General features: G+C 38.0%; 1 protein-coding gene across 1 annotated transcript; it reads right to left on the reverse strand.

Annotated features, from left to right (window-relative positions):
- Positions 1-1,399: 1,399 nt before the first annotated feature.
- Positions 1,400-4,314, reverse strand: LOC137809623 (homologous-pairing protein 2 homolog). The gene is made up of 6 exons (XM_068610730.1): positions 4,161-4,314; positions 4,057-4,082; positions 3,627-3,894; positions 2,076-2,146; positions 1,781-1,969; positions 1,400-1,690 (listed from the first exon to the last, which is right to left on the reverse strand). The coding sequence occupies exons 1-6, from the start codon at positions 4,186-4,188 to the stop codon at positions 1,592-1,594; spliced, it is 681 nt and encodes a 226-aa protein (XP_068466831.1). The 5' UTR covers positions 4,189-4,314; the 3' UTR covers positions 1,400-1,591.
- Between the last annotated feature and the right edge of the window lie 8,845 nt (positions 4,315-13,159).

The following is a 13,159-nucleotide window of genomic DNA, read 5'->3' on the forward strand; positions in this document are numbered from 1 at the left end:
CACATTCTCCACTTCAACTCACAAAACTTCTCTTAAGTTCCTTCTAGCTTTCGCACCATACTTCATTCCAAACTTCATCCAAATCAAAAAATCAAACCATGCAAGAAGAAGGACTCAATCAAAACCTCTATAAGGCTTTTTGGCGGTGAGATTTGATTCTTCATGCATGATGTGAAGCACCATTGCCTGGGTACCACAAAAAGGATTGTGAAGAATAAACGGTGTGCCAAGAATGGAGGGTTCATTATCATCACATGTTGTAGGAACAAACTGAGAAGAGTTAGCACTGATAATGGATTGGGATGATCGATCATACTTGTGCCAATCTTGTGTGGAATGCCACATATTTGGCATTAAGTCTTGTTAGACATTATGGAATTTGCAGAAGTAGAGGAAGACAACCAATAATTCTTGCTATTTGGTTTAGATCCAAAGAAATAGTGTGGTGGTTACAAAAAAGATGGGTAGGGTTGACTAGGACCAAGTTTGGTAAAAGAACCAAAGCGTGAAGAAGGAACAAATGTAGTGTGAGCTTGAAAAAGATTATCATTGAAGGATCTTGTCTTTTCAAACTGTTATTCTTAGGCCAAAAGAAGAGTCTCTACCTCTTCAACCGTGTAGGGATCGAGACGCAAGGTTACGAAGGTTTAGGGTGTCAATCGTAACTAAGGTGTCAACAGTCTTCTTGTTCTTGATGTCAAGAAGAAATACAAAAATAGTCTAGTCACATTTTGGTGTGTGAAGCTACAGTTTAAGTTTCTTGACGTGTGGTCGTGTTTGTGACGCATAGTAAACTTAATGTTTTTCCCATATTTGATGAGTGCAAGAAAGTCCCACCATTTTGGTGAGGAGAGATGAAGACATATACGCAAGTAGTCATGCCACGATGGCTTGATCTAGTTGATGATAGGATAGAAAAGTGATATAAGAAGAAATGAGTTGATCCGAGATATTTGTGGTGTATCAAGAAGGAGCAAAAGAAGAATCCAAGAAAAGAACAAGATTGAAACTATGAAGAGTAGCTAGAACTTCTTGTTTCCATGAGATGGTTATCACCATCTAACTTGAAATTGATTGGTGTGGTGAAGATGTGTGGAGTGAGAGAAGACATGAAGACTCTTGATACCAGTCAGGTTAGAGAGAGAGGAAACAAAAACGGAATGCAGAAGAAGAAAAAAAAAGAACGAAAGAGCAAACCTTTTGTTATTGATATGAAAGATACTAATACAAAAGGAATGATGTACACAGTTTATAAACACTGCATGGCACATGTATGAAAGCTAAACATATGGGTTAGATAACAGTAAATATGAAGTTTAACAATAAAGGTAATGTTTTATGTCCTTGAAACATGAGCACCAGAATAGTATGCACAGTAAAGACTACCAATGCTTAGGCCAAAAGTGAAATTACCAATAATATATTGCATTGAGACAATGCTCCAATGATGATGAACTAGGCGTGTAATTTTAGTGAATAAAACCAAACTATATCAGATTTGTAAAAACTTAATGCATAAGCTGTATGTAATTTGCAGTAATTTTACTGTGGTCAGAACATCAAACAATCTACACTTATTTCAATAAATACATCACTGCCCCCTAGGCCGCTTCTTACCATGTTGAATCAGGTCATTATACGACTGCAAACTCACCCCAACATCTTCATCATATTCTATTCCAAGTTCCTCCTGCAAAGTGCGAACTAGTATCAACATGATAACAGAAACATTTAAAAATAACGAATAAGATCTATGGCTGTGACTGGCCAAGAAAGAAACCTTAAACTGTTTGGGATCCTTAGGTGAGTTCTCAGTGAGGGTATCCCATAAATCCTTGAACATTCTTTTGCGCTTTCTCCAGTGACCTATTATCTCTGACAACATACCCTCAACTGCCTTGCGTTCTTCTGGCTTCACCAGAGTAACACCTCCACGTAACTTGGTCAATTTTTCCTCCATTTCTTGAACCTGAAGCAGAACATAAAAGGCAAAACATCTTAGTTGAAACAGCTCAAACCAACAATTCCCTACAAAGAAATTAGAAAGAAAAGCACAAAAGTATCCCATCAGCTACCTCCAATCTAAGGTTCACTTCTCTTTCAAAGATCTGTTCCAGTGTCAAATTTGATTGCAACGATTTAATTTCTGCACCACCAAGTTACATCCATAAATTGCAAGATCAAGAGTTATGTCCACAATTTCGAATTTTCTCAATTGTTCCAAATGCACGAAAACTAGTATCCAGAATGAAATGTTTTTATAATATTAATTATTAAGCAATGCAACAGTCACATTTTAAGATCATTGCACAGGAGTACTCATAGAAGGACTTGTTTGTTTAGTCACAGAAAAAAGAGTTTTCTATTTATTTTCTATTTCAGATATAATTACAAAATGTCACATTATTTTTATTTCATTTTTGTAATTCAAACGAAAAATACTAACAAGATTTTCAATGTTTTCACGGGTTTTATTAGATCTTTAAAATCAAGAAACCAAACGAAATCAACGTGAAAAACCATAATAACATTACTTCCTAGGCATCCACATTGTGCTGAATTTGCCACGGTCAACAATTTCAAGCATTCACACAATCAGTGAATTAGAATCACTTCATGAAGAACAAACTACTCAATTTTTAATGTGTATTTTAAGTCTAATTTACCAAGACAAAATGAGTTGTCTGATCTTCGTTTAACAACTCTGATTCGTTAACTGCATGATTGCGTGAAATAATTGACACCACCAAATCACCCAGATTCAGTATACTCAACAGTAATTCACATCATTGTTACAGTCACCCAATCGAAACCATTTGATGGAAATCAGGCAACTCAACCAATCAAAACCAAATCCCAGATACATGTTTTAAGTCCAATTTATTAAAGTATACGAGTCATCTGATTTTCAATGTTTCCGATTTGCTAACTGCGTGAATGCATGAAATCGCTAACTGCAGAAAATGATCTGGAGTTGGTTCACTCAATAATTCATATAATTGGTTCAGTCAGGAAATCAAACCATTGGATGAAGGTCAGATGGCTATATTTAGATTAAACTCTAAAAAATATTTTTACATTCTAATGCTTAATTGTGAACTTCAATACACTCATAAAGAAGAAGAAAAATGTTGTTTAGAAAGTAAAGATGCGTTTGAACTCTCTCCACTCTCATCCAAATATGCAGATAAGTTAAATTTGGGTAAAAGTTGAAAATGTAGTATTACAAATTCCAAGCCACAAAAATGAGGAATAATCCCAAAATGAGCTAGGAAGAATCGCTAATCAAAATCAAAACATGAACTCAAAATTATCTTTGTCTCATTCACTGAACTACACTAAGAACCTGCTTAGATAAATTCCTGGTAAACATTTACAAATAAGAAGAAAAATATAAATTGGTTCCTCCATAAACCCAAAACTAAAGTAAGATTAAATTAATTTGCAGACGCTCTCACATGTTAAGTTGCCCAAAAAAGTTTTTTTTTAAGTTTATACATAAACTAATTTTAGTTTGTGAAGATGCTTACTTCTTGTTTTTTTAAGTTTATGTAAACATTTCCTAAACTACAAAAAATGTTAATCCCTAACAAATAGGGCCCATGACTATAGTAGAATATATATACCTGCTTCAACCTCACTGATAGCCTTTCTCTGATCTTCTAGTTGTTTTTGCATGTCAGCATTCTGTTCCTTCATCTGGTTAAGTTCTTCATTGTTGGGAATTTGGAACTGATCTTGCCGCGCGAGATATATCTTCTGCTTACCGTACTCCTTGAACGAAATGCGCCCTCCATCAGCGAGGTTGTCCAACGCTTTCTGAATCGCCGCTTTCTTCAGGTTGAACTTCTGCAACGCATCCGCCACGTTCTGCGTATTCACCGGCTTGTTTTGCTGATCAAATTTAAAAAAAAATCAAAATCAAAAATGGAAACCATCATTACAAAATGAGGCGTTTTTAACTTCCATTTCAATTTTAATTTTCCTGCTACTATGAAAGCGTATCACGTGAGATGAATTGCGAAGCACGGGAATGGGAACGGTGTTGTTGCTTACCTCATTGACGAAGTTCAACACGATCGCTGCGAAATGACAGAGTGAGAGATGTTAGGATTTGAGAGAAGAACTAAGAAATGAAAGTTGTGTGGCGGAGATGGTACCTTCGGCACTATCGGATTTTGGTGCCATTGTTCGGATCAAAGAAAAATTGGCGGGAAAATTCAGGATCTTGCTTTTCTCTTTTCCGCCAAAAGCAAACGAGAAATGTCTGACTGAATTGAGAAATGATAATGTGCACCAACTACGACGTCGTTTCGAAATCAATGAAAAGCATAACACTCTCACGCTGGAGGGAAAAATAAGAGCTACTTACTTACATGGGTTGTTTCAATTTTAGTTTTTTATTTTCTATTTTTTGTAAAATGGTTTTGTTTCATTTTAATGACTGATGTGACTAGTAAAGATTGGTAAACAAATTTAATATTTTTTAAATTAAAATATTTTGATATAAAAAAAATTGTTTAAGTGGAAAATATTTGTGAATACTTCTGTAGAAACTAAGCATTAACATAAGAGACTAGTTTATAATGTAACCCATATATCATGGAAACAACATATATAAAGATACATATATTCACTATTATTTATATAATATATGTGCTACTGGATGGCCGAAAGACCGACCAGACGACAAAGCCGACTAGACGACAAGATGCAAAGCTAAACACGTAATTAGGTATAAACAAGCCAACTTAGGTGATAAGCACGGTTAAGGCCCAATTGGGCCTTCGTTTGGACCCTAAAGCAGGCCCATAACAACCATAACCCATCCAGAGCAGTATAAATAGCAGAAGAGGCACAACATCCAAGGTAACTATTCACTCCCTACTGTTCTGGTACCTAGCTCTCAGACTGACTTGATCGTCAGAGTGTCTTCGCAGGTACTCCCCCCATCGTGTCCAGACCAAAGGAGATCCAGCCGAAAGAAGCCTAACCGAAAGACCGGAAAGACGAGAATATTGCAACAAGAGGAAGTGTTCTGCAGGGTTTAGGTCTTGTAGGAACATTTTGGCGCCCACCGTGGGGCCAAAAGAAAACCCCACGAAATATCCACATGGTAACTACGAGGAACATGACGGGCAACGATAGGAATGCGCAAGAGGAAACCAGTCACCCAGATCCCATGACACTAATCCTGAAGATACAGAAGGAGATGGAGTTGTTGAATAAGAAAAGCAAAGAAGAGATTAGAGGAATAAAACGAAGGAGTGCAGAGATGGAAACTTTGAGAAAGGAGAATGCCCGGATGAAACAAAAGCTCGCCGAGAAGCCGGATATCCCGGAGGCCATGGATGGTATCCCCCCAGGTGACAACGCGAACACGGATATACATAAGGTCGGAAGTTCATATCAAGCAAATGCCAGACCGGCCTCAACTAACGCGTTAGGCACGACTCCCCGAAGAAGCCCTTTGCCGAAACCATCCTTGAAGTTCTTTTGCCGGGAACTTGGAACAATCCCACGTTGGATAAATATGATGGAACCACAGACCCGGACGAACATGTGAATGCGTACCTAACCCAGGTTGGCTTGCACACAGCAGAAGACGCGCTATGGTGCCGAATATTTCCCACTTCTCTTAAGGGGACAGCCTTAAGCTGGTTCACCCGACTACTGGCTCAGTCCATAGATTGTTTTGACACACTTGCAACTAAGTTCGGAGCTCAGTTCACTACCAGCCGACCACACCACCTCACTTCGATCGCCTTAGTGAATATCCGACAAGAGAAGTCAGAGTCCTTGAGAGCCTTTATGGACAGATTTAGCAAGATGGCTTTGGACATACGGAACCTAAGTCCCAAAGTGGTGATGCACCACATGGTAACTACGCTAAAGCCGAGACCGTTTTCAGATAGTTTATGCATGCAGCCGGCCACGACATTGGATGAGTTGCGCCAAAGAGCCACCAAATACATGCAGCTGGAGGAATTGAAAGAATTCTGAAACAAGGCTCGGGCACCTAATGAACCCGAGAGGATGGGGAGTTTCCAAGACGTGGAACGCCAGTCATTTGAAAATGTATTTTAGCTTATATGTATTAAGGGTGTACTCTTTCCTACCTTCAATCTTTTTTCTCAAGGGTTTTTTATTTAAGAGGTTTTAACGAGGCACCACATTTAATGAAATTAGACTTACCACTTACCAACTACGTATGAATTCCTTTGAAAGAAAACCTCTCGGCCAAGGAAGAACTCACCCAAGTGAATCCCTGCCGAGAGTACAAAAGAAAAACCTCTCGGCCTCTTGGCCAAGAGAGTTCACAAGAAAACCTCTCGGCCAAGGAAGAATTCACTCAAGTGAATCCCTGCCGAGAGTACGGAAGAAAAACCTTTCGGCCTCTCGGCCCAGAGAGTTCAAAAGAAAAACCTCTCGGCCTCTCGGCTAAAAAAGTTCAAAAGAAAACCTCTCGGCCAAGGAAGAATTCACTCAAGTGAATCCATGCCGAGAGTACGGAAGAAAAACCTTTCGGCCTCTCGGCCAAGAGAGTTAAAAAAAAAACCTCTCGGCCAAGGAAGAATTCACCCAAGTGAATCCCTGCCAAGAGTACGAAAGAAAACCTCTCGGCCAAGGAAGCATTCACCCAAGTGAATCCCTGCCGAAAGTACGAAAGAAAACCTCTCAGCCAAGGAAGCATTCACCCAAGTGAATCCCTGCCGAAAGTACGAAAGAAAACCTCTCAGCCAAGGAAGCATTCACCCATGTGAATCTCTGCCGAGAGTACGAAAGAAAACCTCTCGACCAAGGAAGAATTCACCTAAGTGAATCCCTACCGAGAGTTGAAAGAAAAACCTCTCGGCAAAGGAAGAATTCACCCAAGTGAATCCCTGCCGAGAGTACGAATGAAAAACCTCTCGGCCAAGGAAGAATTAACCCAAGTGAATCCCAGCCGAGAGTACGAAAGGAAAACCTCTCGATCAAGAGAGTTCACAAGAAAACCTCTCGGCCAAGGAAGAATTCACCCAAGTGAGTCCCTGCCGAGAGTATGAAAGAAAAACCTCTCGGCCAAGAGAGTTCACAAGAAAACCTCTCGGCCAAGGAAGAATTCACCCAAGTGAATCCCTACCGAGACTACGAAAGAAAACCCTCTCGGCCTTTCGGTCAAAAGAGTTGAAAGAAAACCTCTCGGCCAAGGAAGAATTCACCCAAGTGAATCCCTGCCGAGAGTACGAAAGAAAAACCTCTCGGCCAAGAGAGTTCACAATAAAACCTCTCGGCTAAGGAAGAATTCACCCAATTGAATCCCTGCCGAGAGTACGAAAGAAAAGCCTCTCGGCCTCTCGGCCAAGAGAGTTGAAAGAAAACCTCTCAGCCAAGGAAGAATTCACCCAAGTGAATCCCTGTCGAGAGTACGAAAGAAAAACCTCTCGGCCAAGGAAGAATTCACCTAAGTGAATCCCTGCCGAGAGTACGAAAGAAAAACCTCTCGGCCTCTCGGCCAAGAGAGTTCGCAAGAAAACCTCTCGGCCAAGGAAGAATTCACCCAAGTGAATCCCTGTCGAGAGTACGAAAGAAAACCTTTCGGCCAAGGAAGAACTCACCCAAGTGAATCTCTGTCGAGAGTACGAAAGAAAACCTCTCGGCCAAGGAAGAATTCACCCAAGTGAATCCCTGCCGAGAGTACGAAGGAAAAACCTCTCGGCCTCTCGTCCAAGAGAGTTCGCAAGAAAACCTCTCGGCCAAGGAAGAATTCATCCAAGTGAATCCCTGTCGAGAGTACAAAAGAAAAACCTCTTGGCCTCTTGACCAAGAGAGTTCGAAAGAAAACCTCTCGGCCAAAGATTACATCTAGCGTACATCTTTCACCACTACATGTACACGCTCCTCGAGTACAAGTAACCACACTCGACATCCAGCAACAGAGCAAACACGAACACACTCGGCATGCGAATACTCACGGCAATTCGACTCTACGTTACGTTTAAACCAACTCACTCGAGCCTGGGGGGCATATGTACTACCGGATGGCCGAAAGGCCGACCAGACGACAAAGCCGACTAGACGACAAGATGCAAAGCTAAACACGTAATTTGGTATAAACAAGCCAACTTAGGTGATAAGCACGGTTAAGACACAATTGGGCCTTCGTTTGGACCCTAAAGCAAGCCCATAACAACCATAGCTCATCTAGAGCAGTATAAATAGCAGAAGAGGCACAACACCCAAGGTAACTATTCACTCCCTACTCTTCAGGTACCTAGCTCTCAGACTGACTTGATCGTCGGAGTGTCTTCGCAGGTACTCCCCCCATCGTGTCCAGACCAAAGGAGATCCAACCAAAAGAAGCCTAACCGAAAGACCGGAAAGACGAGAATATTGCAACAAAAGGAAGTGTTTTGCAGGATTTAGGTCTTGTAGGAACAATATATATATACAGATCATAAATACAAAGACATTAAAATACTAAAAAGAACATAAATTTCCATAGTTTTGTATAAAGATAATACATATATTCACCATTATTTATGTAATATATATATATACAAATTATAAATACAAAGACATCAAATACTAAAAAGAACATAAATCTTTATAGTTTTGCTAAGTTTCTATGCTATTATTATATGCAATATCATCTAAATAATTTTTTTCATATACAAGTAAAAATAACTAATAATTTAAAGAATTCGCACAACATGATATATCACTCATTTGCCACATTTTCACTTTAGATAATGTCTAATATAAGTATTTTCAAACACGACACTAGAAGAATGAAATGTCTTAAAATCTTTCCAAGTCTTTTAGATAAACTTGATTTCTCTTCCAAGGAATGATCTTTAAAGGGGAACTAAGAGAAGATTACAACCATAATCTAAGAGAATGAGAAGAAAGCATATAAGCAATTATATTCTCATTCAATCAAAGGTGAGTGTTACAAGAGGGCAAAATGGGACTCAATGAGCTACAAAGTGACGTCCAAAGGCTCTCAAGTTAGCACCTCAATTCAACCTATTTTTGGCTTCTCCCATGTGATGTGAGACTTATAAGGTTCAAACTCTTCTTCTTCGCGTGTTTGCTAGATTTGACTTCCAAAAAATACCCAATTGGTGGCCCAATTAAAGCTAGCCCACATATGCCTCTACAAAATGTACAAAAATACATAGGAAATGTACACCTATACAATTTATACAAGACTAAGAAGAAAGAAGAGAAATTCTAATAGTCAACACTCCAAAGTAGAAGAGTCTTCTTCATTAAGGTTTCTTCTTCTTCAATCCTCTTAGTCACAGACATTGTCAAAGGCCCAATGTCTGGTCCCTCAGATGGTCCTCAATCATATCCTCCCTCTTAAGAAGGATTTGTCCTCGCATCTAAATCATATTCATAGTCAGCAACCCCTACAAAAGGGGATAGATCACAAATACTAAAAGTGTGGTTAACTCCATAGGTAAATATAGTTTATATACATTATCATTTTTTTTTTTAGGACTTGGAATTAACCATCTCCTCTTAGACTAAGTTTTGACTTCCTTTGAGAGGGAAACCTTTCCTTCCTCAGATGTAGCCAAGCATAATCCCTTTCCTCAAATGTAAGTCTTTTTCTCCCTTTGTTATTGTATTCAACATACTTTTGAGCTTATTTTCAATATGGCATTTGATGAGAATCAAATAAAGGAGGCTTTTATTAATGGAGGAAGAGGACATCCACCCTCACATTTGAAGTTCTTCCTTTTAGTCTTCTCAAAATTAAAAGAAGACATAAAATAAAGATGAGGCCCAAGCCCAAAGCCCAAGCCCAAGCCCAAGAAGGCCAAAGCCCAAAGAGCCCAAATCCATCCCATGAGGGGCAAGGCCAAGCTTTGAAATACTCTTGTATAGTTTTAGGAGGTGTGGTTATTAAATAAAGGTGTGTGAAAATGTAAAATAAAGTCACATTGTCCATGTGACTTAGGAGAGTGGTGTAGGTATAGTTTTTGGGAGGTGTCATAGTAGAAAAAGGTCACACCTCCCATGTGACTTGTTTTTGGTGGGAATTTCAAATGAGTTTATTTGAAATTTCCCACCTATTTTTCAGCACCTTAGGCTATAAATAGAGGTGCTTCCTTTGTAAAATTCAGATTTGATTTTATCTAAAGAAACTATACTCAAAATTGGAGTGAGCATTTGGAGAGCTTTGAGCTTCTTCTCTAGTCTTATCTTGAAGGACCATGGTTTCCTCAAGTGGCGGCTTCCACACTCATCTAGGAGCATCCATTCTTCTAGTGGCGTGATCATCCAACCATTCCTCCATCTTCATGAGCATTCTCTTCTCCTTCCTTTCTTCTTCTTCAATTTGTTCTTGTTGCCTTGAGTTTTGAGTTGTTTTTGTTTCGGTTCCTATAATTTTCCAGCACCTTTATTCTGTTTAGTTTTTAAATTCTGTTCGGTTCTTTTGTTTTAAGTTCAATTCTGTTCGGTTTATTCTTTTCCTTCTCCTTTGTTGATTCAATTTGACAATATTTGGTTCATCCAAATGAGTTTGGGATTTGGTACTTGTTTTGGTGAGTTCTTGATCTTAGAACCATGATCCAACTTCTAAGAAAGTGCCTCTACATTTTCCAGCTCAAGGTGATTCCTCAAAGTGTCAAGAATCTTGTTCTATGTGGCTATTGGAATCACATCAGCATTTCACCTTCGCATGATACTTCTTGATAAACTCAAAGTTAGACACTCATTCCTTATGGAATAAAGAAGTATTTAAAAGTATAAGTAAATCAAGAGGAGTGATAGGGTTGAAACCATAAACAACCTCAAAAGGAGAAAAATTAGTAGTCTTGTGGACTACTCAATTATAAGCAACTCTTTTTGAGAAAGATGTTCATCCCAAGACCTTTTGTTTGTCTTTAAGATTACCCTAAACAAAGTGGATAGGGATTTATTCACTACCTCAATTTGTCCATTTATTTAAGGGTGTGATCGTTTGAAGGTACAATTCTCTCTAGAAAGGGGGTTGAATAGAGTGTGAACTCAAATTTGATACCTTCAAAATTATCAAGACAAATATGATATCTACAAGATAAAGGGTAGAGAAAGAAGTACACACAAAATTTATATTGTTTTACCTACGACTTAGGCTAGATCCAATCCTCTCAAGCAACCACTTAAAAGTCTTTATCAACACAAGTACTCTAAACCTCTCTAGGTAGCAAGTATTCTACACCTCTTCAGGTAACAAGTATTTTACACCTTTATAGGTAACCAATCTTAATCTCCCCCTAAGACCAATACCTCTCAACAAGTGAGAAACACTCTCAATCAAAAAGCATTAGTGGAAGCACACAAGGTTACCTTCACATTGTAAAGGATTTACAATATGTGGCTCACTCCCCAAAATATGAATGCTCAAAATAGCATATATGAAATACAAACTAACAGAAAGAATATACACACTAAAGAATTTGATTGCTTTGTAAACTTGTGATCTCTTGTATGTTCTCATGTATGTCTTCTTCATCTTCAAGGTCTTTATTTATCTTTAAGATAGTGACTGTTGAAGTTTTGAATTATTCTCTTGTTCACATAGTCGTTAACACTAGAGATAGAAGTTCTTTAATCTGATTGATCTTTTTGCGTCTTGGACATTAAATGTAATTTGATTTTTTTCTTTTTTTAGTCCCAAATATGAACATTGATACTTCAATAATATAATATTGACTGTATGAAACAATTTGAATTGTTTCCTTTCATATCTCTTATGTGAACTTTAACCCTTAAATACTTTGTAACTAATTCTTTAAGCATATCTTTGTCACGTTGTATCTTAATGAGTGAAGTAGGCGCTTGATAAGGAAACTTTAGTTTTGTTGATATTTGTGCATCTTTGCTCTTTGAATTTCTTTCTATATATGTGGTTGTATGAATGTTAATAGGTATATCTGACAATGTTTGAATCACATTCTCCACTTCTTCATCACGAACTCGTTCTTTGGAAATGTTTCCTTAACCAACTGAATAAGAATGTTGTACTGAACCTTTGTTGTATCAGATGCTAGATTAGGAATGTCCTGATACAAGCTCCAAATGTTGCTTTGCCTTGTGATTACTTCTTGGAATTAATTTGTTGTGTGTGTTTCTTCTAAGTACAAACTGGGTGATACTTCAATGATTGATTTGCACAATTCTCGTTCACCAGTCTCCTTGATTTCTTCAATCAAACGTTGAGTAAGGAAACTTTGGATATTTGACTTATATGCGTCTTGGTGTTGTTCCCTGTCGAATTGTGCATCATCATTTGACATGTTGTTGAGCATTCATCATCTACTAACTGAGTTAGCTTTCTTTATAACAAGCTTGGTATATTGAGTTCTTTTGTAGACATAGTCTACCATTTGTATTTAATGCCTAAGGTAGGACCCTTTGGTGCATGGTTTGTGTAAATCCCCAAAAAGATGCTAGAAATCCTCACTGTGTATTAGTTAAGCTCAATTAAAATCCACGGTTTTACTCGAAAAAATGATTGATTCAGTTGTAGTACAACTTAGGGTTGTTGGATCCATAGGTAATTAATTATATCAAAGTATATTTTATATTTTATACTGAAGTGATTCACGGATTTGAGATGGTTTACATATATGATGATAATAATGGTAATAGTAATGCTAATAATAATAAAATCCTAATAAATATTTAGATCGAGAGGTGAAGTGTTAGATCAATCACACACAGAATTCTACTTCGAAGTAGAGAAATATCAATAACCACAAATATTGGAATTGGAATAAGTCTATGACTTTACTTTGTTATTGTTATTCAATTATGCAATGTTTTATTCAATATCCATGTTCCTATTTTGGCCAAACCAAGTAAATTCCTCGTGTAAGCTTATTTAGAGCAGTAAGTCATTGTTATGATCTTACCTCTACATTAAGATGGAACAATTCACCATAGTCTCAGCTTCGCGCTCTACGATCATTGAGTCCCATGGCTGGGTGAATAGGGTTTAGAAACATGAAAACACCTTTCGGTCTCATTCATGCCCTATGGACAATCAATGATCTTCCTCACTATTGAGCATTAAACACACTACCAAACCCAAGGAAATTAGATGCAAAAGAGAAACATGCATCTAGGTCAACAATAACTCTAGAAATATCATAGTTTCATCCAATTTCAATAAAAT

Source organism: Phaseolus vulgaris, chromosome 2 (assembly GCF_000499845.2).
Source record: "Phaseolus vulgaris cultivar G19833 chromosome 2, P. vulgaris v2.0, whole genome shotgun sequence".
Classification (NCBI taxonomy): Eukaryota; Viridiplantae; Streptophyta; class Magnoliopsida; order Fabales; family Fabaceae; genus Phaseolus; species Phaseolus vulgaris.